Source organism: Portunus trituberculatus, chromosome 3 (genome assembly GCF_017591435.1).
Source record: "Portunus trituberculatus isolate SZX2019 chromosome 3, ASM1759143v1, whole genome shotgun sequence".
NCBI classification, from domain to species: Eukaryota; Metazoa; Arthropoda; class Malacostraca; order Decapoda; family Portunidae; genus Portunus; species Portunus trituberculatus.
The window spans coordinates 8,867,755-8,895,254 of record NC_059257.1 but is presented as its reverse complement, the minus strand read 5'-3'; the positions used below and the strand labels follow the sequence as shown (position 1 = coordinate 8,895,254).

General features: G+C 44.2%; 3 protein-coding genes across 4 annotated transcripts; all 3 read left to right on the top strand.

Annotated features, from left to right (window-relative positions):
• The first annotated feature begins 1,206 nt into the window (after nucleotides 1-1,206).
• On the top strand, nucleotides 1,207-6,711 carry LOC123507659. 2 transcript variants are annotated; one of them, XR_006675729.1, is made up of 2 exons: nucleotides 1,207-3,711; nucleotides 6,350-6,711. XR_006675729.1 is itself a non-coding variant. In XM_045260759.1 (2 exons), exons 1-2 carry the CDS (start codon nucleotides 2,243-2,245, stop codon nucleotides 3,527-3,529), a joined length of 846 nt encoding a protein of 281 aa, XP_045116694.1. In that variant the 5' UTR covers nucleotides 1,207-2,242; the 3' UTR covers nucleotides 3,530-3,585. The 2 variants fall into 2 exon arrangements, 1 of the variants encoding a protein (XP_045116694.1); XM_045260759.1 differs by lacking the exon at nucleotides 6,350-6,711 and having other exon boundaries at nucleotides 1,207-2,843; nucleotides 3,285-3,585.
• Nucleotides 6,712-7,899: 1,188 nt separating this feature from the next.
• Nucleotides 7,900-10,609, top strand: LOC123507655 (tubulin alpha chain-like). The gene is made up of 3 exons (XM_045260739.1): nucleotides 7,900-8,032; nucleotides 8,679-8,901; nucleotides 9,282-10,609. Exons 1-3 carry the CDS (start codon nucleotides 8,030-8,032, stop codon nucleotides 10,406-10,408), a joined length of 1,353 nt encoding a protein of 450 aa, XP_045116674.1. The 5' UTR covers nucleotides 7,900-8,029; the 3' UTR covers nucleotides 10,409-10,609.
• A 2,267-nt stretch (nucleotides 10,610-12,876) lies between these two features.
• On the top strand, nucleotides 12,877-26,448 carry LOC123507665 (3-ketoacyl-CoA thiolase, mitochondrial-like). Its single transcript, XM_045260772.1, has 9 exons — nucleotides 12,877-13,027; nucleotides 14,656-14,822; nucleotides 15,282-15,413; nucleotides 16,069-16,191; nucleotides 16,496-16,637; nucleotides 19,920-20,095; nucleotides 20,676-20,876; nucleotides 22,065-22,219; nucleotides 25,867-26,448. Exons 1-9 carry the CDS (start codon nucleotides 13,009-13,011, stop codon nucleotides 25,946-25,948), a joined length of 1,197 nt encoding a protein of 398 aa, XP_045116707.1. The 5' UTR covers nucleotides 12,877-13,008; the 3' UTR covers nucleotides 25,949-26,448.
• Nucleotides 26,449-27,500: the final 1,052 nt, after the last annotated feature.

The window sequence follows — 27,500 nt, the reverse complement described above, 5'->3', positions numbered from 1 at the left end:
TGTCACATTCCAGGTGTTAGCTAATCGACATGATAAGCCACAGTTTTCATTGCATTCCTGTCTGGGCGTCTTCTTCCTTTTCGTGATTTTGAAGAGTAATAACGTTAGGAAAGTATAACGGTGGGGTAGAACATGTCAAGTCAGATAAGTAGTCACAAATAGACCACAGAATCACAATAAGGATAAAGTGAAGGGATGCGGCCTCGTCCTGAGCGCCTGACATGGACTCAGGACCCAGACCAAGACCTCACCTGCTCTTTCCCTGCAAGTATTTATCAGACTCCACTGCATAACTGTAGCTGTAGGAGAGGGAGGGAATGAGAAATATAGGAAAAGGAAGGAAGGAGTGGAAAGAGGTAGCAGCAGTAGTAGGAGAAGGAAGGAAAGAGGAATGAAGAGGATAGAAAGTGACGGTGTTTTCTAGACAAATACGTATCTCATCCTTAATGAAATACAAAACTGTCGCAGTAAAGGGAAGAAACTGGGATAGGAAGGGAAGAAGGAAGAGAGCTGGAAGGAAGAAGCGGGCCGAGGAGTGTGGGTCGGTAGCCGCGGTTATAGTGTAGTAGTAGTAGTAGTAGTAGTAGTAGTAGTAGTAGTGGAAGAAAACGAAGCTTTTTAGGGTTGACATTTAAAATTTTGTAAACGGAAGATATCAGGAAAGGAAGGGAAGAAGGACGATAGCTGGAAGGAAGAAGCGGGCCGAGGAGTGTGGGTCGGTAGCCGTGGTAGTTGTAGTAGTAGTAGTAGTAGTAGTGGAAGAAAACGAAGCTTTTTAGGGTAAACTTTTCAAATTATCCTCGAAATAGATGAATGCAGATAAATACATAAATAAAGGTAGACGATCGAATTCAAAGCACATTAACAATAAAAGGGATCCAGTCTCAATGAAGATCAGGACCAATGTTAACCCTTTCAGTACCATTCTGCTTACTATTTGATAACTTTATACACCTTCAGAACTTATGTGGGGATTAAAATAGTGAAGACTGGCCATTAATCTTCTGACCTCCATAGACCCTTCCTAATGTTAATAAAATGGTCTAATCGTACACAAATCTCAAGGCAAAAATGTGTCCCAGTAGTGAAGAGGTCAAAATAGTGAAGACTGTGTCCATTAATCTCCTGACCTCCATAGACCCTTCGTAATGTCAATAAAATGGGGGTCAGAAGATTAATGGCCTCAGTCTTCAATATTCCAACCCTTCAATACTAGCACACAATTTTATCTTAAGATTTGTGTACGATTAGACTATTTTATTGACATTAGGAAGGGTCTATGAGGGTCAGATGCCACAGTCTTCACTATTCTAATCCCCCACATGCAGAGCTGCCAGATGCAGGGAAATTTCCTGTTTTAGGAAATCTAGGCCTCAACAGGGAAACAGGGAAGACCCGTATACTGTCCCTTCCCTTTCCACCCTCGCCCTTGCTAGCTAGCTGAACCTGTATTCTACGAGACCGATAGAGACCCGTATTCACCCAAACAGTGTCATGACACGTATGAGATCCGTATATCGTGACCGTCCCTCCCCTTCCTTCCCTCGCCCCTGCTTGATAGCTGAACGTGTATTTCTACGAGACAGAGACGCGTATTCACCATGTCCGCTTCCTACGAGTCCAGTATACGAATCTGCCTCCCTCAGTCTTTCATACACTGTCGCTAAGCTCAGTTAGGTCTGGAAGTCTCTGAAGGATTCTATTACTGGAACGCGTACAGCAGTCATGTCTACTCCTCCAGCCAAACGCAAAAGGCAGCCATATTCGCAGAAATACACAGAAAAATGGGAAAGTGACCCATTGTTTCAAAGTTGGCTGACAAAGAGTGACAAGGGACCTTTGTATTACCACTGTAAATTGTGTAACTCTGACGGAAAGGCGGGCAAGTCAGAAAAAGAAAAGCATGCTGCTGGAGCAAAACATATTAAGATAGTTGAAAGTGCAAAGCGCACAGTTAGTGTACTTGATATGCCTAGTGTTAGTGGAAAAAGGCATGCTGAAAAACAAGTGAAAGAAGCAGAGATACGGTTGGCTGCAGTAGTGAGCGAGCTAAATCTTCCATTCTAATCTGCAGATAAACTTGTTCCCGCTATCCAAGCGATATGTCCAGACTCAGATGTCGCAAAAAAATTGAAGTGCGGTAAAACTAAATGTGCAGCCATCGTGAACAATGTCCTTGGTCGAAAGGAATGTGACGAGTTATTAGTACATCTTAGAGAAAATTGTTTCTCTCTAATGGTGGATGAGTCAACAGACGGGCTGCGTAAAACATCTTGCACTTGTTGTACGAGTTGCCACTCAGGAAAGCATTAAGGATTCATTTTTAGCCTTAGTTCCCTTAGAAAGTGCCAGTGCTGAAAGCCTCCATGAATGTGTCAAGAGTGTGTTTAATGGTGCAAATATCCCTTACAAACAAAACATTATAGGATTTGCTGCGGATGGGGCCAGTGTGATGATGGGAGCTCGCCATTCACTCTCAAAATTGCTAAAGGATGATATACCCAATTTATTTATAATGAAATGTGTATGCCACTCCTTTCATTTGTGTGCATCTAAAGCCTGCAACAAGTTGCCAAGCTGGCTTGAGGATATGATCCGTGATGTCTACAACTACTTCTTGTCACCAAAGCAGACAGCAGCCTTTAAGGATTTCCAAGAATTTGCTAATGTGAAGCCTCACAAGCTATTACATCCCTGTCAAACTAGATGGTTATCATTGCATAGCGCTGTAAAACGGTTACTTGAACAGCTTCCAGCACTTCAGCTATTTTTCACACAAGCAGCCTTGGAAGATCGGGTCATAGCAGCTGACACCATTCTTCAGAGACTTCGTGACCCATTCAGTAAGCTTTACTTAGAATTTCTTGATTTTGTCTTACCCTTCTTTAATGACCTAAACAAAGAGATGCAAAGTGAGAATCCAAAGATTTATGCATTGCACACTAGAGTCTCTGCTGTCTTGCATACCATTCTTGAGTTGTACATGAAGCCAAGTGTCTTAGAATCAACACCATTATCAGCTGTCAGGGTAAAAGACCCAAACAATTTCGTTAAATTGGAAGAGCTATATCTTGGAGGACGAGTAACTGCATCCCTTCAGAAATACCAAAACCTTGACAAGCAGCAACTGGACACGTTCAAGTTGAGATGTCTGGACTTTTACATAGAAGGAGCCTCTCAAATTTTGCAAAGGTTTAATCTCAGTGATTCTGTATTTACAAATCTCAAGGCTCTAGATCCACAAAGTGTACTGATGAAGACAATTCCCTCTGTTGCCCCCCTAGCTGCTCAGTTTCCTAACTTGGTGTCTGAAAATGACTTAAATGAGATAGACGGTGAATGGCGTTTACTGAAAAACACTGAACTGAATGTAGAACCTGATATTAATGTATACAAGTTCTGGCAAAAGGTTGGAGACTTGAAAAAAGGTGATGATTCCCCATTATTTCCACTACTAGGAAATTTCATGAAAAACTGTTGTGTCTTCCTCACTCTAGTGCAAGTGTTGAAAGGGTGTTTTCTCAAGTGAATTTAATGAAGACCAAAGTTCGTAATTCACTGAACACAGAATCGCTAAATGGAATGCTTCATGCAAGGAAAATTTTTGAAAATTCATCAGCTCACAGTTTCAAAGTTACACCGGGGCACTTGGAACTTATGACAGCTGACATCTACAAAACTTCAGATCTACAGGAATAGCAATCATTCTAGGTAGGTAACAATGAAGGTTAACTATGTTTACATTATAGTACTCATTATATATTCGTGTGTGTGTGTGTGTGTGTGTGTGTGTGTGTGTGTGTGTGTGTGTGTGTGTGTGTGTGTGTGTGTGTGTGTATATATATATATATATATATATATATATATATATATATATATATATATATATATATATATATATATATATATATATATATATATATATATATATATATATATATATACACGAATGTGTATGTACGTATGTAAGAAGTTAAAAATTACGACGGAAATGCTGCGCTAAATAGGGAAATACTTTTAGGCAAAACAGGGAACTTTTGGCAACTTGATCTGGCAGCACTGCCCACATGAGTTTCTGAAGCTGTTTAAATTCACCAGACCAGCAGAATGAATATGGAAACACGTCATGGTGCTGAAGAGGTTAACGCTACTCCTGATCTTCATTTCACGCCTATACGCTTACCACGCAAAGAATCTAATCTCTTTTCTCAATCCACAATGCTTTTTCCAGGTACTTCCAGGTCAGTGATATAGAAGAAGGGAGATAAAAAAGAGAGAAAATAAAAGAGAGTGAGTCATTCCTATCATCACACCTGCTCTCTCTACATCTCTAATACCTTCTCTACATCACAGTCTCGCTTTATTTTCTCTATCTCTACCACAGAACCTACATAAACTCTATAAGGAAGGAAGAAAAAGAGAGTCAGAATGTATTTAGAAATGTGAAAGTATTAGAAGGTTAAGAAGCGTTGTTGTGACTCTCTCTCTCTCTCTCTCTCTCTCTCTCTCTCTCTCTCTCTCTCTCTCTCTCTCTCTCTCTCTCTCTTCCCGGCGTTCCCATATAAGGAGAGGCGCCTTACCTGGCCACAGACACACACACCTGTCACTTGCCCAGGTAAATGTGCTTGGCGTAGGAGGAGGAGGAGGAGGAGGAAAAGAGGAGGGAGAAGGAAGAAATTATGGGAGTAACAGGAGGAGGAGGAGGACGAGAAAGAAAACAAGAGGAGGAAAATCTGAAACTGTGTTAAATATATACATTAGTCAACTCTCTCTCTCTCTCTCTCTCTCTCTCTCTCTCTCTCTCTCTCTCTCTCTCTCTCTCTCTCTCTGTAACCACCGAAATTCACATTATCTTTAATTTTTCATCCTTATCATTAATCCTCCCGTTTTCTTTCGCCCTTTTCCTCAACACGTGACAAACTAAACTAAAACTCAAAGCAAGTGACGAAATGCAGAGAAAATGTAAAGGTTGTGTCATTGAAGCCCACAAAACTGCAACACAATGCTTCGTCAGCGTGTGTGTGTGTGTGTGTGTGTGTGTGTGTGTGTTTTATGTGCTTCTGATGCATTTGAAAAGGGTTAAGGAGTTTTTGCGTGTGTATGTGTAGTTATGTGTGTGTGTGTGTGTGTGTGTGTGTGTGTGTTTCACTGTTTGATCTGCTGCAGTCTCGTCATAGCCAGATGTTACCCTACGGAACGAGCTCAGAGCTCATTATTTCCGATCTTCGGAAATAATGAGCCTGAGACCAGGCACACACCACACACCGGGACAACAAAGTCACAACTCCTCGATTTACATCCCGTACCTACTCACTGCTAGGTGAACAGGGGCTACACATGAAAGGAGACACACCCAAATATCTCCACCCGGCCGGGGAATCGAACCCCGGTCCTCTGGCTTGTGAAGCCAGCGCTTTAACCACTGAGCTACCGGGCCGTGTGTGTGTGTGTGTGTGTGTGTGTGTGTGTGTGTGTGTGTAGGAATCAGTCACGTATTCTCAAACATTTTTCTTCACCTTCATTATTTCAAAAGGCTTTATTTAGATTTATACGAGTTTTCTAGGGTGTTTTTACGGTTCTAGAGGCAGAATGACTAGATTTCTACACCATTAACTGGAGAAACAGTCCTGAAAACCCCGCTAATCATCTCTGCGGCCTTAGAAAACATTAATGTTGAGAGAATAAAGCTTTCAAAGCAAGTTTTTAATGTTCTAGAGGCAGAGTGACTAGATATCTACCTTATCAACTGTAGAAACACTAAAAAAAACTCCGCTCATCTCTGTGGCCTTGGAAAACAGTCCTGGTGAGAGAATAATGCGTTTCAGAACACAGACCTTAGCTGATTATCCCGCCCTGACTGTTTCTAAAGTACCGTATTCTGAAACACTTTGCTCTCTCACCACCACTGTCTTCCAAGGCCACAGAGACGACTAGCGGGGTTTTCAAGAGTGTTTCTTCAGGTGATAAAGAAGAAATCTAGTCATTCTGCCTCTAGAACATTAAAAGCTTGCTTAAAACGCTTTATTGTCTCACATGACTGTTTTCCAAGGCCACAGAGATGACTAGCGGGGTTTTCAAGACCTTAGAAATAGAGTGAAGGTAATTGTAATTCTGAGAGAGTTAATGAAAGAGAGGTGGTAATGAAGTGTTGTTTATGTATTGACCTTTCCTGTGACCTTGTGTGCAAAAGATTAATTAGTGAAATGAATAACGTGACTGAGGTTTTCATTGGATTATTTATTTATTTATTTATCTTAAGTGTGTTCATATGCTCTCTCTCTCTCTCTCTCTCTCTCTCTCTCTCTCTCTCTCTCTCTCTCTCTCTCTCTCTCTCTCTCTAAATCACAAGCAAACGAACAAAAAACTCACCCAATTTCCGCCACATACATAATCAACAAACACACTCACTCACACACACACACACACACACACACACACACACACACACACACACACACACACACACACACACACACACACACACAGACGCCCCAAGTCACCCCTTTAGGCCTTCCACATCAGCCCACGCCCGCCCCGCCCACCAAAACCCTCCCTCACCCTCCCCTACGCCCACATTCCCCCCACGAACACCCAACGCCCCCCTGCCCACCCACCCCACCACTCCGAGCAAGAATGTTCAAGATACCAAGTTTTTGTTATGATGTTATGAATGGCTCCAGGCTCTCTCTCTCTCTCTCTCTCTCTCTCTCTCTCTCTCTCTCTCTCTCTCTCTCTCTCTCTCTCTCTCTCTCTCTCTCCCACGCACGACCTTTCCTTCCCTTTTACTTCCCTATTTTTTTTTTTACTTTTCGTCCCACGTTCAATCTCTCTCTCTCTCTCTCTCTCTCTCTCTCTCTCTCTCTCTCTCTCTCTCTCTCTCTCTCTCTCTAAAGTTCTAAACTATACTATACTCTCCTAAATCGCCTCCTACACGCTCTCTCTCTCTCTCTCTCTCTCTCTCTCTCTCTCTCTCTCTCTCTTGTGACGTAGCTAACAGGACACGCCCTCCCCCTCATCCTTCTCCTCCTCCTCCTCCTCCTTCTCTTCTTCCTCTTTCATGCCCACTATAGGAGATAATGCTTCACCTCCTCCTCCTCCTCCTCCTCCTCCTCCTCCTCCTCCTCCTCCTCCTCCTCCTCTTCCTCCTCCTCTTTCTTTATTTTATCACTATTCTCTTCCTTCTCTTGTTTCATATTCTCCTTTCCTTCTTTTTTCGTATCTACTCCAGTTCTGTTTGTTTATTTTTTGTCTTTATTATTCTTCATAAGTGTGTGAGTGTGAGTGTGTATGTGTGTGTGTGTGTGTGAGAGAGAGAGAGAGAGAGAGAGAGAGAGAGAGAGAGAGAGGATACATTGAAAAGTTGAGGAAAATGAGGGGAGGGATATATCAGAGAGGAGAGAGGTGGTGATTGGGCACAGGGGGAGAGGGGGTGATGGGGGACAGTGGGGAGTGATGGGAGAGTCACAGCTTACCACAGCCCCGCCCTTACGCCTCTCTCTCTCTCTCTCTCTCTCTCTCTCTCTCTCTCTCTCTCTCTCTCTCTCTCTCTCTCTCTCTCTCATATTAAAATCCTATGCACACTGTCTGTATGTCTGTCTGTATGTTTGTATGTATTTATGTTTGTTCCCAAGTAATTGTTTGTGATAGGAATGAGCCACACACACACACACACACACACACCTGTGCCTGGTCTCAGGCCTATCCAAAGATCGGAAATAATGAGCTCTGAGCTCGCTCCGTAGGGTAAGGTCTGGCTGTCTCGTCAGAGACTGCAGCAGATCAAACAGTGAAACACACACACACACACACACACACTCGACAAATAAGTACAAGGAGCTTCTCACAGCCTCAGCCAATCAGAGCGCGCCCTGGTGCCCTGGAGGATGACGTCACCGCGGGGTATATAATGTGTGAGGGTGCCCGCTGTGCCTCACTGACACTCCTGCGCTAACCCCGAACTGTTAGACGCGACCGTGGTCCTCACCCCACCCCCTCGTCGTCACCTTCTTCGTCAAACACAACATACAAAATGGTGAGTGTGGTGACTGGTGATGTGATGTGATGTGTTGTGATTTTTGTTTTGTTTTCTTATTTTGTTTTCTTGTTTTCTTTCTTTTCGTTGTTTTTGTTACTCCTATTCCTTGTTTTTCTATTATTTTCGCTTGTTTTTCTTGTTTTTCTTAGTTTTTGTTTCATTTATGTTGATTATAGAAGGAATTTGTGGGTTTGTACCTTTCCTGTCTTCCTAATCAACACAGGTGACTGCAGCCATCAACAGGTGGTGACCCGCTTCCCCCCCGTCCCCCCAAACACACAGCTGGTGACACCATTCCTAAGATGAAAACATCGTCCCCACCATCTGTTCCCAGCCCTGTCTCACCTTGCCTCTCACTCCACTCTCACTCTCTGCGCCTCGTTGGGATTCCTCTCCTCGGCAGCAGCATCCAAGCCTTCCTCACTCCCTCACTCCTCTCTCTTCTTCCCTCTTCTCTCCCTATTCACGTCTCAATGCTCCCCTCCCCACATGCCATGCCCCTCACAATGACTGTCCACTTTTCTCCCCTCCCCTATCCCCCCCCCCCCCCGTGTATGGATGTTCTTCCTTCTCCCTGACGGTCCCCTCTTCTCTCTCTTCCACTCTCCTCCCACCCTGTGTTGATGATGGTCTCTCTCCCCAGCGTGAGTGCATCTCAATCCACGTGGGGCAGGCGGGTTGCCAGATGGGCAACGCCTGCTGGGAGCTGTACTGCCTGGAACACGGCATCGCCCCTGATGGCTCAATGCCCTCAGACAAGGCCCTCGGCGCCGGCGACGACTCCTTCAACACCTTCTTCAACGAGACCGGCGCCGGCAAGCACGTCCCCAGAGCGGTCTTCGTCGACCTCGAGCCCTCCGTCGTCGGTGAGTCGCTGTCCTTCACGGGAAGAGGAGGGGCGGAGCGGGATGGGGTGCCTGGCTGGGTGTCACGAGCTCCTCCCTCATACACACAGAGTTGCAGTGGCGGGGCAGGGAGGAGGGGAAGGCAGGCCAGCTGCCTCAGGTCGGGGAGGGTTAATGAAGGCCACGGGGAGGAGAGGAGGCCACAGCAGGCACACAGCACTGCACGGGGCACCACGCGGGGCATCCACTTACAGCAACAGGCACACGTTAGATAGCCCATGGGGCGGCAGGATGGGACTTGGACACACACAGGGACACGGGGGGTGGGGGGTGAGTGTTTGTTGTAGTTATATTGCACTTGTTGCGGTGTTCACTGAGTGACATGCACAGTAATCTTGCAGATGAGGTGCGCACAGGAACCTACCGCCAGCTGTTCCACCCCGAGCAGCTCATCAGCGGCAAGGAGGACGCCGCCAACAACTACGCCAGAGGACACTACACCATCGGTAAGGAGATCGTCGACTTGGTTCTTGATCGCGTCCGAAAGCTGGCCGACAACTGCACCGGCCTGCAGGGCTTCCTCGTGTTCCACTCGTTCGGCGGCGGCACCGGCTCCGGCTTCACCTCGCTGCTGATGGAACGCCTCTCCGTGGACTACGGCAAGAAGAGCAAGCTGGAGTTCGCCATCTACCCGGCGCCGCAGGTGGCCACCGCCGTGGTGGAGCCCTATAACTCCATCCTCACCACCCACACCACCCTGGAGCACTCCGACTGCGCCTTCATGGTAGACAACGAGGCCATCTACGACATCTGCCGCAGGAACCTGGACATCGAGCGCCCCTCCTACGCCAACCTCAACAGACTGATCGGCCAGATCGTCTCCTCCATCACCGCCTCCCTCAGGTTCGACGGCGCCCTCAACGTGGACCTCACCGAGTTCCAGACCAACTTGGTGCCCTACCCGCGCATCCACTTCCCGCTGGTGACGTACGCGCCCGTCATCTCCGCCGAGAAGGCGTACCATGAGCAGCTGACGGTGGGCGAGATCACCAACGCCTGTTTCGAGCCCGCCAACCAGATGGTGAAGTGTGACCCGCGCCACGGCAAGTACATGGCCTGCTGCCTGCTGTACCGCGGCGACGTGGTGCCCAAGGACGTCAACGCCGCCATCGCCTCCATCAAGACCAAGCGCTCCATCCAGTTCGTGGACTGGTGTCCCACGGGCTTCAAGGTGGGCATCAACTACCAGCCACCCACCGTGGTGCCCAACGGCGACCTGGCCAAGGTGTCCCGCGCCGTCTGCATGCTGTCCAACACCACGGCCATCGCCGAGGCCTGGGCCAGACTCGACCACAAGTTTGACCTCATGTACGCCAAGCGCGCCTTCGTCCACTGGTACGTGGGCGAGGGCATGGAGGAGGGCGAGTTCTCGGAGGCGCGCGAGGACCTCGCCGCCCTCGAGAAGGACTACGAAGAGGTGGGCCTCGACACCGTGGCTGACGATGAGGAGCAGGGCGAGGACTACTAGACCAACGCCCGCGCCCACACCCACGCCCACGTGGCGGGGCAAGGTGGAGCGGGGCGGGACGGGGCAGGGCGCCCGCCACGGTGGCACCCCTACCCCACTCAACCCCACCCACCTCGCCCACCAGCGGTTCAAAGCTTTAATTCATTGACCTCACATCCTAATTCCATCACGGCGGGTCACAAGTAAACGAATCCACGACCACGGCATTGTTTCACTCCCTTTATCCCCCTTCCACCAACATTGTAGTAGTAGTAGTAGTAGTAGTAGTAGTAGTAGTAGTAGTAGTAGTAGTAGTAGTAGTAGTAGTAGTAGTAGTAGTAGTAGTAGCAGCAGTAGCAGCAGTAGTAGCAGTAGTATTAATAGCAGCAGTAGTGGAAGAACAGGAAACATTTTAAGGTAGACATTTGAAATTATCTAACAAATAAATGAGAGGAAACAGACACACACGAATAAAGGCAGACTATGAAGTTCAGAGCACAACAATAAAAAGAAGCAGTAGCCAGAGCGAGACCTGACCCATGCATCCAGTGCCGCCATGACTGTGTGGCCGCCATGACTGTGTCAAGCCTGTCCGGAACACAATAAAAGGCCGCCATGACAAAGGAAATGGAGAAAAAATGAGAGGAAAACATGAATGGCTATACTTACAATGAGGTGAGGGCGGCGCGCGTCACTTCGCAGCGTGGAGGGGTGGCGGGGCGGCGGGGCGGCGCGCGTCAATGGTCACTACAGGCCCCGCGTTGCGCATGTCACTTATCTAAATGTTTTTGCGTAAATGTTTGCTTGTTTCCAGCAGTTGGTGATTCGCATAGTGCTTACTTAGTGCAAAGGTCCCAGGAATATTACTCAGATAGGCGCCATTAATACCGTGGGCGTGTGGTAAGGCAGGGCGGGGCAGGGCGGGGGTCGTGACCTGCCCCCGTCACTGTCTGTCCCCTGAGTGAGTCACGTGCACCGTTCCTTTAGATTACTATGAATTGCAAAGTCTCAAAGCATGCAGGGAAAAGAAGCTATGAAAATGGCATGATAAATTAATAACTATATAAATCATTAATCAGATATGTGAATAATGAAGTATATCTATGAAATCTGTAAAATGTGTTTGAAGAGGCGATATTTTGTCGGTCCAGTACGAAAAAAAAAAAAAAAAAAACGAAATAATTCTGCATTTGATCATAATGTTCATTTCACAAACGTGTCAGGCATAGTTGATATTATCGCTTGTGATGTAATAAAACCAAAATAAACATAAATTATTTCATACAATGTGTTAGCGAGTGAATTAATGACATTCTTCTTAAACCCTTATCTCCTCTTATACAGACACAAAAAGGCTTCTTTGACACAAAATAAATATAATGTCACCTAGAAATTCATTACACCAAGCGATGATGCTGCATAGAATGGAATAAAGGCAGAAATAAGTAAAATAATTCAGAATAGTCAGTCCAAGCCGAAGCCAGGGACACACTCGGCCGATATTCTCCTAACCTTATTTTCTCCTATACAAACACACAAAAAGCCTCTCTGACACAAGGAAAGCATACCTCCACCTAGAAATTGAAAGTGATGATGCTACACAGATGGTAATAAAGTTAGAAATAAACTAAAGAATTCGAAATTTTAGTCCAAGCCACAGCCAGGAACGAACCCGGCCGATATTCCTCTCGTACCTTTATCTCTTCCTATATTATTATTATTATAGACATGAAAAAAAAAGGCTTCTCTCTCTCACTAGATAAGCATAATTCCACCTAGAAATTAAAACCGGCGATGCTGTGTAGATGGAAATAAGGGAATAAATACGGTAAATATTAAATAATTCAAAATAACCGGTCCAAGCGCATATTCTCACAAACTTATCTCCTCCTATATGGACAAAAATAGGCTTCTCTGGCACAAGATAAGGATACTGCCACCTAGAAATTCATAGTGGTGATAATGTAAAGATAGAAATAAAGGCAGAAATAATGGAAATAATTTAAAATAGCCGGTACAAGCCATATTTTCTTCTCATACCCTTATCTCCTATACTGACACAAAAAAAAGCTTCTCTGACACAAGATAAGCATAATGCCACTAGAAATTTAAAGAAACGATGCTGTATAGGTGGAAATCAAGGCAGAAATAAGGGAAATCATTCAAAATAAACGGTCCAAGCCAAATTCTTCTCAGACATTTATCTCCTTCTATACAGACACAAAAAGACCTCTCTCACACTAGACAAGCATAATTCCACCTAGAAATTAAAACCGGCGATGCTGTAAAGATGGAAATAAAGGAATAAATCAAGTAAATCATTCAAAATAACCAATCCAAGCCACGGCCGGTATTCTTTTTATTTTACTTTATCTCCTATACAGACACAAAAAGACCTCTCTCTCACTAGATAAGCATAATTACACCTAGAGATTAAAACCGGAGATGCTTTAAAGGTAGAAATAAATATACAAATAAGGAAAATCATTTAAAAAAACCGGTCCAAGCCACAGCCAAGAAACGGACCCGGATGCTGCCTTGATCAGCTGATTCTTGGCTAGTCAAACAGACCGGCGACTAACTCATCTCACACTCATTTCACCGCCTCTACACTCACTACAATGGCTTCCCTGACCCGAGGTGAGCATATTATCACCTACAAATGTATTACCACACGCGGCGAGGCTGTGCAGGTGAAATAAAGGCAGAAAATAAGGCGAGAGAAGACATCAGGTGAAAGTTACCATGAAATTTTAGTGACACGGATTAAATTTATTAACTTTTTTTAATTAATTCTTCATTATGGGTGTGTTATGGGTGATGGGAGGGGAGATAAGGGGTAATGGGTGTCAGGGATGGGAAGTGGGTAGTTATGGGAAGCAGGGAAGGGCAGGGTGTGATAGGATACGTGATAATGGGTGTGGTAGGGAGAAGCGGGGCAGGGGGCACCAGCACTTAGCAACAAACCACAATGCACTAATGGGAGGAGAGATAAGGGGTAATAGGTGTGAGGCATAGAGAATGGGAAGCAGGGAAGGGCAGGGTGTGGTAGGGAGAGACGGGGCAGGGGGACACACCAGCACTTAGCAACAATACCACAATGCATTTTAACGTGAAATTAGCAACAGTAAGCCATTAGCAGTACACGTGTGAGGTTCTGGATGGCACAGTTAGTCAGTTAGTTTATTGACAAACGTACAAAATATGAAAGGTGTGCAGAATATGAGTGATGTTTGTCCATTTCAAGTTTTAACATAAAGATATGATAAAATAAAGACACACAGACAGACAGACATTGGTAGTTATTAAGTCAAGCAGTTGTATTTCTCATCTTTTTTTTATTTTTCCTTCATGTTGTGTTGGTATTTGGTGGAAAAGTAGGGTATTAGGAAGGCAAAATAAGAAAAAACTGCCTCGTACTAACGTAATTAAATAAGAAATGCATATTGTCTTGTTTTGGAAGTTTTAGAAGTTACAAAATATGAAAGCACTGCCTCTTACTACTATAATTAAATAAAAAATGCATATCGCCTTTTAGAAGTTGCAAAATATAAAAATGCTGTCTCTTACTACCATAATTAAATAAGAAATGCATATATTGTTGTTTTAGAAGTTACAAAATATGAAAACACTCTCCTACTGTACTATTATTAAATGAAAAATGCATCTCGTTTTTTAGAAGTTGCAAAATATAAAAATGCTGTTTCTTGCTATTATAATTGAATGAAAAAATGCATATTGTATTGTTTTAGAAGTTGCAAAATATGAAAACACTGTCTCTTACTGCCATAATTAACCAAAAAATTAATATGTTGTGTAGAAGTCATTTTTATGTTATTTTGATATGTAGAAATGGTTGATATCTCCACGGAGTCACTTAAATTGTAGAATAAAGAGACAACTGTATATTTTTATTACTTGGGTTTATATCTACTACTACTATTACCACTGCTATTACTTACCACCACCACTACCACTACTTTTTTTTCTTTTTCTGTTAAGGCCTATAGTGCCTGTAGGCCTACACGGAGAGTATGTAGGAAGCAGTGTTCAGCTTCCGCCCATTAGTGGCACAGGCAATTTTATTTAGAGGTGGGCATATTAGGGCCCATATCACCACCCAAGCTCATCTCAGGTGTAGCTAACTTTAAACCACTCCACAAATGGCAAAGTGTTTTATGCTGTATGTGGTGGGATTTGAACCTACACGTGGACGTCTGCCCAATCCCACCACCACCACCTCCCTACTACTACTACCACTACTGCAGGTATCTTCATTGTGGGTGCCAAGCGGACACCTTTCGGCACCTTTGGGGGGAAGCTGGCCAAGCACACCCCCACAGACCTGCAGGAGGTGGCGGCCAAGGCAGCACTGGCGGCCGCTAACGTCAAGCCAGAGAATGTTGACTCTGTGGTGATTGGGAATGTGATTGGGGTGAGTGTCGGGGTGATTGGGGTGGATTATGATTGGAGGGGTGGAATGGGGTGAACGAGGGGTGTGTGGTGATTGGGGCGAGTGTGAGGGGTGGATTGAGGTGAGTGTAAAGGGTAGGTTGGGGTGGATTGGGGTGAGTGGAGGGGCAGATTGGGGTGTAATGTGGTGATTGGGGTAAATTAGTGTGTGTGTGTGTGTGTGTGTGTGTGTGTGTGTGTGTGTGTGTGTGTGTGTGTGTGTGTGTGTGTGTGTGTGTGTGTGTGTGTAGGCTCAGAATCTTACACATATCCTTAGTTAGTTAGTTAGTTACCAAGTTTTATTGACCAAAATTGAGCATGTTTACTATAAAATGCAAGTTACAACATTCCCATTGGTCTAAATAAAAAAGCTTACTTTTACAAACATAAATTAAAACACCGTCACATTCTTAGCGGCTAATTCTCGTGTGTTTCCCGGCAGTGCGCTCATACCGACACCATCTACATTGCTCGCCACGTGGGTCTGCGGTGTGGGGTGCCCCTGGAGGCCCCGGCGCTGGCTGTCAACCGGCTGTGTGGCTCAGGGTTCCAGTCAGTCGTCAATGGGGCTCAGGTAAGGAAGGCTAGTTTAGGGTAAGGTAAGGTTAGGTTGGGTCAGGTTAGGTTAGGTATGGTTAAATTAGGGTAAGGTTAGGTTAGGTTAGGTTAATCACTTCAGTACTGGGATGCATTTTGGTGCCCAGGTAAGGAAGGCTGGTTAGGTTAAGTTAAGTTTATTTAATTTAATTCCTTCAGTACTGGGACACATTTTTCTACCATCAGTTTTTGGTTAAGTTAGGGTAAGTTAGTTTAGCCCCTTCAGTACTGGGACGCATTTCTTACCATGAGTTTGGATATGATTGTACAATTTTATTTAGATTTTGAAGAATGTATGGAGGTCAGACAATTAATGGCCGCAGTCTTCACCAATCTAATCCCCACATAAATTTCTGAAGCTGTACAAAATCACCCAACAGTAACCATTGTATTGACATTAGGAAGGGTCTATGGAGGTCAGAAGAGTAATGGCCACAGTCTCCACTATTCTAATCCCCCACAAATTTCTGAAGCTGTATAAAATCACCAAATAGTAAGCAGAATGAATAGGAAAACATGTCATGGTACTGGAAGGGGTTAAGATAAGATTAGATAAGGGTTTGGTGTTTTGTGTTTCATTTTGAGTTTGTTTTGGTGTTTATTTGGGATAACACTTCTATCCCCTTCTGCAGGAGATCCTGATGGGGGACAGCAAGGTGGTGTTGACGGGGGGCACTGACAGCATGAGCATGGCACCCTACGCTGTCAGGAACATCAGATTTGGCACCCGTCTTGGCTCTGACCTGTCCATGGAGGTGTGTGGGGGGAGAGGGAGGGAAGGGAGGGAAAGTGAGGAAAGGGAGGAAAGGGAGAGAAAAGGAGGAGTAAGGGAGAGGAGGAAAAAGGAGAGAAAGGAAGGTGTGTAAGGCAAGGGAGGGAAGAGAGAGTGAGTAGGAGAGAAGGGAGGAAGGATATGGTAACTGAGATAACATTTTGCTTGTGTGTGTGTGTGTGTGTGTGTGTGTGTGTGTCACCTTGAATCTCCATTGCATTCCTTTGTATCACCTTAGTATTCCTCTGTCTTCCTTTGCATCACCCTGACCTGTGCTGCACCCCTAGGACACCCTGTGGGCCTCGCTGACTGACGCACACTGCAAGACACCCATGGGAGTCACTGCAGAAAACCTTGCTGCCAAATACAACATTACACGCCAGGACGCTGATGACTTCGCCCTTAGGAGCCAAACCAACTGGGCTGCGGGTGAGTGTTTGGTGTTGACTGGTGATGACTGGTGTTGAATGAGTGCCTGGAGGTGTTCAGAGTGGTGTGTGGTGGTGTTCAGTGAGTTTCTGGTGTGTAGAGTGGTGTTGATATGTTCAGAATGGTGTTGAGTGGTGGCGTGTGAGTTTGGGGTGTTCAGACTGGTGTTAGTGGTGTTGAGTGAGTTTTCCATATCACCCCTATTATCTCCCTATCACCACCCATCATTTTCCTTACTTTATCACCCTGTCATCTTTCCGTAACACCCCCATCACCTCCATTTACACCCTGCATCACCCACAACACCACAGCACCAATATCATGTTCATTATAAGCAGTGGTGTGCATATATGGTACAAGGTAACAGGTATATACAAGATAACACTTCTGCCACCCCTTCTGCAGGAAATCCTGATGGAGGGACAGCAAGATGGCGTTGAATAATGTAACAAGGTTTTCTGTAAAGGTTAAATTAGATCCCGTGACTTAATATTTTTTGAGTTCAGTAGTGTTGTCTTGATAGGGGATGTGAGACGTCTGCCGCGGTGCAATGGAATGGTCCGTGGGCATTGTGGGTTCCAGGGTTCTCAAGCACACAGCTTCGTATCCTGGCCACGGTCTTAGGTTAGGAATGATGGCTTAATTGATATTCAACTGTGTATGTAAAATGTTAATGATTGAGAGAACAGGAATAGAGTAAATGATGTGGATCCTTAGTCTTGGGAACGCTGTATTGACGCTTCTCCTGAGCGGTCAGTGAGTCGCGGTGGTGACAGGGTGCGAGGCAAGAGGTGTGGGTTCGTATTAAAAAAACGCTTTACTCTCTCACCGTGGCTCTTTCAAGGACACAGACACGACAAGATGGGTTTCTGAGGGTGTTTATCCTTTGAATTGTAAAGTAACCTTGTTCATTTGTCATTAGAACCGTAAAAACAATCTTGAAAACTTGTGCCACTTAATCATGAGTCTTTTGAAATCGTGTAAATGTGGCGCTGTACTGTTTATGAATGTAGTCCCTGGATTATTGGTGTATTTCCTTCGTATTGAGGTGGCAGTGGCTTGATAGTGTGCAGTACTGAACGATTTATCCCACATTCTCCGTGTTATGAAGAAAAATACTTAGAAAATAGCCAAGATGAAAGAATGAAAGTGGTGTATTGAGAATTTTTAGCAGTGAAGACGAAAACAATTTGTGGAGTAGTGTGTGGCTTTGCAGTAAAGTAAGCTTCACTTTATATCCGTGGGTGAAGGCGTAAGTTAGGTGTGAGGGTGTGTTGGTGGGCGGGGCAGGCTTCACCACCAAACACATGTATTACGTGTATATAACTCAACATTTCACGGTCACGAGTCGTCATTATGAAGTGTAACCACCCTCGCTAACCTCCAGGACAGTGTATCAGTGAATTACCCCAGTGGAAAGTGAAATACCTGGATGTAAACAAGGAGTCACCCTGGCCCGTTCCTATTTACTGGCCATTATCTGCTTACTTTTCATTTATTACAAGCCACACATACCATAAGACGGAGCTACCAGCCTCTGCTTTCATACCATCCTTCAAATATCTCCGCCATGGCCTGGTGTCGGTATGGTGAAGGTTTTAAATTGAGCATAGCAGCATCTGGCCGCCACTGGTACCGCCGCCATCTTGAACCGGGGTCGCCTGGGGCAGGTCGGGTACACTCTTTTTCCGATATTTCTTCCACCAGTTATTTTGAGTCGTAGGTGTGTTTTATTGTTTCTAAATGGTAGCTAGTAACATGCCAAGTGTTTTGAGTACATGAGTTGCGTGGAACAGTCGGCGCTGAAGGTGTTTAGGTGTCAGTATGTGGCGGCTTCCCGGTGTCATTTTTTTACATTCCCGATTATGAACTTTTTTATTAGAGCTTCTAGGTGAGATATTAATGCTTCGAAAAATAGTGTATGACTTTTTAACAGTTTTTCCTGCCGTTTGAGTTCAATATGTAGACTTTATATTTATTTTTAGGGTCGCTGAAAAGATACATGTTGACGGTTTCACGTTCGTCCTATTCTCTTTATTTCGGCTCCTTACTAAACCTTAAGTATTTGTGGAAGAAGCTTATATCTTTTGAAGTGTTTGCATTCCTATAAATTCAAACTTTATTGGCTGTTGGATTATATTTATTAATGTCAGTGTTAGAAAATATAGCCGAATTAACTTTTATTTTTCTTTTTATTACCACTCAGGCTTGAAGTGTTTTGTTAATTTGGAAATTAGTTAAAATATATGAGGAATCTAAATATGTAAAGGAATCCACTCTACGTGCAGTATTTAAAAAGCCGATTATCAAAATGAATTGCGTAACGTATTTTTCGGGGCCTGTGACGTCACGACTCTGGGAATCCTAGCTCATGACGTCATCAGGCCGAGCGCTCCCCGTCCGCCCAGCTGGCGCTCTCCGCCATATTTACTATTTAGTGTAATATACAAGGCTTTCAAGGTGTCTGCGAGTGTTTCTAGATGCAGGTATGTACCATTAGTGATGGCAGGAGTGTGAAAAGGAGGAAAAATAGAGAAGGAGGAGGAGAAATAGGGAAGGAGGATGAAAGCTGGTGCCTGGTTCTCCTCGTCATATTTAGCGTACTGTACAAAGGTTTTCAAGGTGTGTGCGAGTGTTTCTAGCGCATATTTGCTGTAATCGCGGTAGTAGGACTGGGAGAAGGACCAAGGAAGGAGAAATAGAGGAAGTGGGAGAAAAATAAGGGAGGAGGAGGATGAAAGCTGGTGGCTGGCTCTCCTCGTCATATTTAGCGTGATATACAAGGTTTTCAAGGTGTCTACGAGTGTTCCTAGTGCAGATGTGCTGTAATAGTGGTGGCAGGAGTGTGAGGAGGGCCAAGGAAGGAGAAATAGAGGAAGAAGAAGGGAAATATAGGAGGAGGAGGATGAAAGTTGATGTAGGGCTCTCCTCGTCATATTTAGCGCACTGTTCAAGGTTTTCAAGGTGTCTGAGAATGTTCCTAGTGCAGATGTGCTCTAATTGTGGTGGCAGGAGTGTGAGGAGGAGAAAGTGTGAAGGAAGGAGAAATAGAGGAAGAGGAGGAAAGTGGGTACCAATGACGCCACTCCCATCACCCTAATGACATACACATCACCTCCCCATCACTACCCATTCCATCCTGCATTGCCCACAACACCCCATCACCCCCAATGACATACACATCACCTCCCCATCACTACCCATTCCATCCTGCATTGCCCACAATACCCCATCACCCCAATGACAACCCCATCACCCCAATGACACTCCCATCACCCACAGCCCAGGAGAATGGCCACTTTGCTGCGGAGATCGCCCCAGTCACCATTAAGAGCAAGAAGGGGGCGGTGGAGATGGTGATGGATGAACACCCAAAGCCAGCCACCACCGCTGAGGGCCTGGCCAAGCTGCCCCCGGTCTTCAAGAAGGGGGGAACCGTCACTGCTGGTACTGCCTCGGTGAGTGCTGGTGTTGTGGTGGTGGTGGTGTTGTGGTTTGTTTTATTTATTTTTTATTTTATTTTTTTTGTTTTTTATAGTGTTGATTCTTTTTACTTATTTATTTTATTTTATATATTAATTTATTCGGTGGTGGCAGTGTTGTGGTGGTGCTGGTGCTTCGTTTTATTTATTTATTTATTTATTTATTTTGTATTATTATTTTTATATATTTATTTATTTATTTTATTTTTTTTTTTTTATTTATTTATTTATTTATTTTATTTTATTTATATTTTTTTCCTACTGATAGTGCCACTGTGAGTTATGTGGTGGTGGTGGTGATTGTCTTTATTTTTGTTTGTGTTTGTGTTTTGTGTATTATTTTTGTTTTGTTTTCATGTTCATATTTTTCTTCTTTTTGTTTATTATTATTATTATTATTATTGGTGTTGTTTTATTTTAGTTTTTTCCACTAGTATTCCTGCTTTTTTTCATTTTGTGTTACTTTTTCTTCTTTTATTTATTTATTTTGTTTTTTTCCTTTTATATTGTAGATGTAACCTAACCTCACCACAGCTAACCTATCACATCACCCCAGGGCATCTCGGACGGTGCTGGCGCGGTGGTGCTGGCCGGGGAGGGGGCGTGTGGGGAGCTGGGCCTCACCCCGCTGGCCCGGCTGGTGGGGTACTCGGTGGCTGGCGTGGACCCGACTATCATGGGGATCGGACCGGCCCCCGCCATCCGGAAATTGCTCAAAGTGACTGGTGTGGACCTCAAGGATGTGGGACTGGTGGAGGTACGTGTGTTTGTGTGTGTGTGTGTGTGTTTATCTTTGTTCCTTCTCCCTTTCATTCTTTTTTTTTCTCAAGATAATCCCTAAAACTAATATTCTGTACATGCTGTGTGTGTTTGTGTGTATGTAGGTGTCTAAGTGTATATGATAAATTAGTGGACATGTGTGTGTGAGATCAATTGTAATCGCTGCTGGGCAAATGTAGTATTGCGGTTAACCTGCATGACAATCAAATTGACACCAGTATGAGGAATATTGAAATGTAAACAAAAACATGCAAAATAAGACATGTAGCCATCATAATAATAATTGATTATTTAATACAACATACAGGCAACGTAAGGATAACCGATATAAACATCATAATGTACAAGATCATTCTTAATACCTTACTTACACATAATCATTGACACAGTGATAAGTAACATGAATCATGAACAATGACACCAAGGCAATAATACGTGTATTGTAACTCACAGTGTAATAGCAATTAACCTAACAATAATTCTCAGCTGAGTAGCAAATAGTAAATGAACTACAACATAACACTTACGACAATGAGGGTTGGCGTTGGACAGAATAAGATGTATGGAGAAATCAGAGGGCGGAGTGCAACTCCTCTCTCACTGACGACCAGACAGAATCTGCCTCCTTCAGAGGCAGCTGGGGTACACCATATGCGACCTATTTCTCCATCCCCTGCAGAATCAGCAGCGATCCTCTGTGTCCTTATCTATCCTACACGCAGCGTCATCAGTGTTTGCACATAAACAACCCTCTCACTGCCTCTCTGCATCTAAGTTAACCTCCGTACATCTTCACTACTGTTACTTACTGATATATTTACTAATGTTCATGTGTCCTTATTACTACAAGTTATGATAATTAACTATTCTCTTATTACTTAGCATCCTCTATCGCCAGCAGCCTCACATCACAGTGTGAGGCACCACGACTGGCGACTACATCAATTAATCTGTGTTTTTCTTATTTCCTTATTTTCATCTTCATTTTATTATTAATATTGTTTTATTAAGTGCGAATTGTATAAAACTATGAACTCTTAAGCTCCCCTAGACTATTTTCCTCAAACCTCCCTAAACCTCTTCTTCCGTCACCTCCTCTCCCTCCCAAACTTCCTTCCCCATACCTCCCCTCACCACCCCTTCCTTAATCTCCCCTTCCTTTCAGATCAACGAGGCCTTCGCACCCCAGACCATCGCGTGCCAGAGAGAGTTGGACCTGGATCCTTCTATTCTTAACATGAGTGGGGGTGCCATTGCCCTGGGTCATCCCCTGGGGGCGTCTGGCTCCAGGATCACTGCCCACGTGGCCCATGAGATCAGGTGAGGAGGAAGGATGGGAAGTGGGGAGTGATGGGGAAGAAGGGTGAGAAGTGGGGAGTGATGGGGAGGAAAGATGGGAAGTGGCGAAGTGATCAAGAGGAAGGGAGGTGATGGGGAGGAAGAGCGTAGGAAAAGATGAGGTGATTGGAAGGAGGTGGGAGATGGAGAGGGTGGTGGGGTGACTTGGTTAGTGATGGGGAGGAAGGATGGGAAGTGGAGAGTGATGGGGATGAAGGGAGGAAAGTGGAGGAGTGATGGGGAGGAAAGGTATAAGAAATTAAATGATTAAGAGGAAAATGGGTGGCTGGGATGAGATGGGAGATGGGGAAAGTGATGGGATGATGGGAATAACTTGGCGAGTGATGGGGAGGAATGGTGAAGGAAAAGAAATGGTTGGAAGGAAAGAGGGCGTGTGATGGGAGATGGGAAAGTAGGTGATGGGGTGATGGGGCAACTTGGGGAGGATGGAGGAGAAGATGAAATTGTTATAAATAGCTCTCTCTCTCTCTCTCTCTCTCTCTCTCTCTCTCTCTCTCTCTCTCTCTCTCTCTCTCTCTCTCTTTCTCTCTTTCTCCATTTATCATACTCTTCACCTCCTTATGTTCATTTTATTCACTTATTTATTTTTTAGACCTAAGTAAATCCGTGGTAAACAAACACTTAGGTCTATGTGAGTGGTGTAGTGGGCAGTGGCAGATCCGGCATCAAAAATTTAAGGACACGGGGTTGGGGCAGCTAAACTGAATTTATGTACCTATTGAGATTTGGTGAGGAGCCTTATCAACTGGGGGGGAGGGGGGAATTTCAGGGGGAGGCTGTAGGCTTCCCCATAAATTTTTTAAACCTTAGTAATCTTGAGGGCATTTTTTTAAGCTTAAGGTAATGTAATTTTTATATGATTAACAAAAAATAGGGGGATTTCAGCCCTCTCAACTCTTCTCCTTCCCCCCACCGCATTCCCAGCCCTGTGGATCTGTAGTAAATGGTAGTGTGGGAGACATGTATAGCACTGTATGTATCCTTGTATTGGGAGTATGTATGTATTAATGTGTTGATTTATGTAGACACATTTCATTTATCTTATTTTTTATGAGTTATCGAAAAGTTTATGTATAACTGAGTCATTATCAGTACAATTTTATAGAGATGCTTGTAATGAGCTATTTTCACCCATTACCCCCTTCCCCCATCACTAAAGGTCAGCTGTCCCCATCACTGCAGAGGTCGGCTGAATAGGTTAAGCCACATTTTTGCAGTCATCATAGTGAGGTGACATCATGGCCACGTCACAACCTGCTGCCATCTTGCCTGTAACTGTTTCCACATGCAAGATAACTTCATATTGAGCTCATGTTACCTCCAGCTCAAGGCACTGCAAACCTGTCAGGACGTCAGATACATGTTATTTTATTTATTTATTTATTTATTTTATTTATTTATTTATTTTTATTTATTTTTTTATTTTTTATTTATTTTTTTTTTATTTATTTATACCATGTGGGCTTTTTCACGGGAATTTATGAGCTAAAGGGGATACATTTTTGTGGCACCTCCTATCTCAAAGCCCACCCGCTTGGAAACCAGGTGAGGAAGCCCAACCTACACTCGGACTGTGGACAGGATTCGAACCTGTGCGCTTGGAGACCCTCGGACCCCAAAGCGCACATCCTTCCACTGTGCCACGGCGGCCCCTAGTTGTATGTCTGTGCCTGTACACCACTTAAAGACCATCATATTTCCACACTAATGAAAGTAGAGTGCCTTACTGGTGTGGTGGGCAACATACCTCTTGCCCACAACGCCCTTTGACCCTTTGAGTAGTGTAGTGGTGAGACATGTGGCCATAAATGAGTGTCTTTGTCAGGAAGGCCATGGAAGAATCTCTATGTATTTATTATTTCCCATATGGAACGTTTAGTCCTTAGAATAATGTGGTGACGAGATGGTGTGGCTGCCTTTCCATTGTTGTGCATCAGGTTTATTCAGCTTCCATGAACGAGTGTCTCTAATCAGGAAATTTAGGGAACTCGGTTTACAAGATAGATACGTTCCAAGAGACATCACGTATTTCAAAATTCGCGTAAAACAAACTTATAATTCTCACAAGAAATAATAGATAATAGGGGGAATGCGGGATGTGGTCCAAATTGTGTATAAGCAAACCGATCGTGCAAATTTAATTAATTGTAATATTTTTTCAGTCACGTATTAACAAAAACGCGTAAATTAAACACACATAAATCAAGAGTTACCTGTATTGAATGCCTCAGGTGAATCTCGTATCTTTTATTTCCCGTATGGATATTAGTGTCACTTGAGCTGTATTAATGGTATTTTACAATATCAGAAGAGTCCTGGCAACCTCACACACTTGGCAGGGAGTAGGATGGCACATTTGGCAAGGGTTCCAGTCCTCCTCAACATTAACTTGAGTTGAAGTTGGCTGTGAAAATGTGGCTTGAAGTTAGGTTAGGTTAGGTCAAGTTAGGTCAGAAGATACAGGTGAGGTCTGCCCCATAAACCTTCCCCTTTCCCCATTAATTCCCAAGACTTAGCAGGGTAGTGGAGGAAAAAGGGAGGAGAGAGAGAGAGAGAGAGAGAGATGAAGAGTAGAGAAGTGGGAATGGACTCAGTGGTCATGTGAGTGGTGAGTCAGTAGGAAGCTTAAAAAGAAGACTAGGATCAATTTATGGATGGGAATGATAGATGGAATTAAGTAGCTTTGCTCATACAGGGACTGCCACATTTAGGCTTCACAGACTCAGCTTCCCTCTTTATGTTCTTCTGTTTTGCTGATTTTTTGCCAGTAGGGTGATTGGGTATGGGGAGGAGTACGTAAGTGTGGTGCAGAAGAAGGGAGAAGAGGGGGAAAAAAAAAAAGGAGAGAAGGGAAGGGAGGGGAAGGTACTTATTTGCATAGAGTGGGATGTTAGCTTTAGCAGTAGAACAAGTAAAGGTGTCTCATAGTGATTGGTGATTAGGGAAAAGGTGTACCAAGGGGCTGTTTCCTGGGTATCTCTCTCAGTTCGTATCAAGTGACAGGATGGGGTTGGGTTGGGTTAGGGGTTAGGTTAGGTTAGGTTAGGTTAAATTAAGGTGACATTAGATTAAGTAATTTTAGGTAAATTTGGATAGTTTAGGTTAGGTTTGACTGCATGATTGGGTCAAGATAAGCTAAGTAAAACAACCTGACCTTCTCTTACTGACCTTTTTCTATTAAGTAAGGTTAGGTTAGGTTTAGGTGGCCAGAACCATTAACCTCTTCAGTACCAGGGCACGTTTCCATATTCATTCTGGTGACTATTTGGTGATTTTACAGCTTCAGAAACTCATGTGTGGGATTAAAATAGTGAAGACTGTGGCCATTAATCTTCCTGACCTCCATAGACCCTTGCTAATGTCAATAAAATAGTCTAATCATACACAAAACTCCAGGTAGAAATGTGTCCCAGTACTGAAGGGGTTAAAATCACTATATTCTGTCACTAGAAACTTAAAATCACCCTTGTATTCTGTAAATGTACCCAAAACTCAAGATAGAAATGGTCCCACTACTGAAAGCTTTAAGTAAGGTCAGGATAAGGTCAGGCTAAGTGAACATTGCCGCTGACCTTTCCCACCCCCTCACGACCTTTTCCCTCACCCAGGCGCCGTGGTTTGAAGTATGGCATTGGGTCAGCCTGCATCGGAGGGGGCCAAGGCATTGCTCTGCTGCTGGAGGCCATGTAACACCCCCACCCTGCACCCCTGACCTCCTGACCCCCCAGCACACACACACACACACACACACACACACACACACACACACACACACACACACACTCTTGCCTGAGTGGTAAGGTGGTGGTGGTGGTTGTTGTGGCGAGTGCCTTACCTGTGCTTACCTGTGTACATAATAAAGGGTGTTGATTAATTAGCCACAGGTAGACACTATGTTACCTGTGTGTACAGTTAGAAAGGGTTGTGTGTGTGTGTGTTTTATTTTTATGTTGGGGCAGTTTGTATTGTCTGAAGTGAGAGAGAGAGAGAGAGAGAGAGAGAGAGAGAGATACTTAATTTGATGTATTTTAAAAGAACAGAAATAAAGTAGGTGTTTTTTTTTTTTAATGTAAGAGGGGAAAACTGTCCAAGGGCAACATAAAACACTTAAAAAAAATGACCCACTTAATTGGCAGTCCTCTTGCAGGTCTGAGTTTGCCAAAAGAAAGGGATAAATGACTTAAAACCTCCCTCTTTTCCTCTCCTTTTTCCTCCTCTTCTCCTTACTCTTCATCTTACTCTTTAATGATTGAGAGTACTGGTGAACTCTTGCATTGGAGAGGTGGACAGAGTAGTGGTGAATGATTGAGAGCACTGGTGAACTCTTGCATTGGAGAGGTGGACAGAGTAGTGGTGAATGATTGAGAGTACTGGTGAACTCTTGCATTGGAGAGGTGGACAGAGTAGTGGTGAATGATTGAGAGCACTGGTGAACTCTTGCATTGGAGAGGTGGACAGAGTAGTGGTGAATGATTGAGAGCACTGGTGAACTCTTGCATTGGAGAGGTGGACAGAGTAGTGGTGAATGATTGAGAGCACTGGTGAACTCTTGCATTGGAGAGGTGGACAGAGTAGTGGTGAATGATTGAGAGCACTGGTGAACTCTTGCATTGGAGAGGTGGACAGAGTAGTGGTGAATGATTGAGAGTACTGGTGAACTCTTGCATTGGAGAGGTGGACAGAGTAGTGGTGAATGATTGAGAGCACTGGTGAACTCTTGCATTGGAGAGGTGGACAGAGTAGTGGTGAGTGATTGAGAGTACTGGTGAACTCTTGCATTAGGGAGGTGGACAGAATAGGAGTGTTCATTGATAAGATTAATTATATAAGAAGAAAATGTATATAACTGAACTAAGAAAAGGTAGAAACGATAGGAAATAGAAAAATGAGAATAGAAAAAAGAATGAGAAAAAAATGAGAAAAAGGAAATAGAAAAATCATCATAATTAATTAATAAAAAACTAATTAAATAAGAAAAAAACAATAATTTCTCTAATACCTGATAAACTCAACCATCACCTCACCTGCCACCTACCTCACCTGTCCCTAATTACCCCCCACCCCCCACAATCAAGGTAAATACAGGTGTGCCCCTCTCCCCCTACCCTAACCCCCAGACCCCCCTACCCCCCTAGATGCACAGATCAATGCAATTTTTCATACATTTAGTGAGTTTGTCTTGCAATAAAAATGTATTCTGTGTTTGTTTGTTTGTATTTGTCTCTCCTTTGTGTGCTTGTGT

Excerpts from the sequence above, each read along its gene's own strand:
- LOC123507659 (XM_045260759.1), top strand. The coding sequence starts at position 2,243 with ATGAGTCAACAGACGGGCTGCGTAAAACATCTTGCACTTGTTGTACGA. Across the intron at positions 2,844-3,284 it reads GAGACTTCGTGACCCATTCA|CTGCTCAGTTTCCTAACTTG; the intron begins GTAAGCTTTACT and ends TTGCCCCCCTAG.
- LOC123507655 (XM_045260739.1), top strand. Across the intron at positions 8,902-9,281 it reads CCTCGAGCCCTCCGTCGTCG|ATGAGGTGCGCACAGGAACC; the intron begins GTGAGTCGCTGT and ends GTAATCTTGCAG.
- LOC123507665 (XM_045260772.1), top strand. Across the intron at positions 15,414-16,068 it reads CAGTCGTCAATGGGGCTCAG|GAGATCCTGATGGGGGACAG; the intron begins GTAAGGAAGGCT and ends CCCCTTCTGCAG. Across the intron at positions 20,877-22,064 it reads AGGATGTGGGACTGGTGGAG|ATCAACGAGGCCTTCGCACC; the intron begins GTACGTGTGTTT and ends CCTTCCTTTCAG.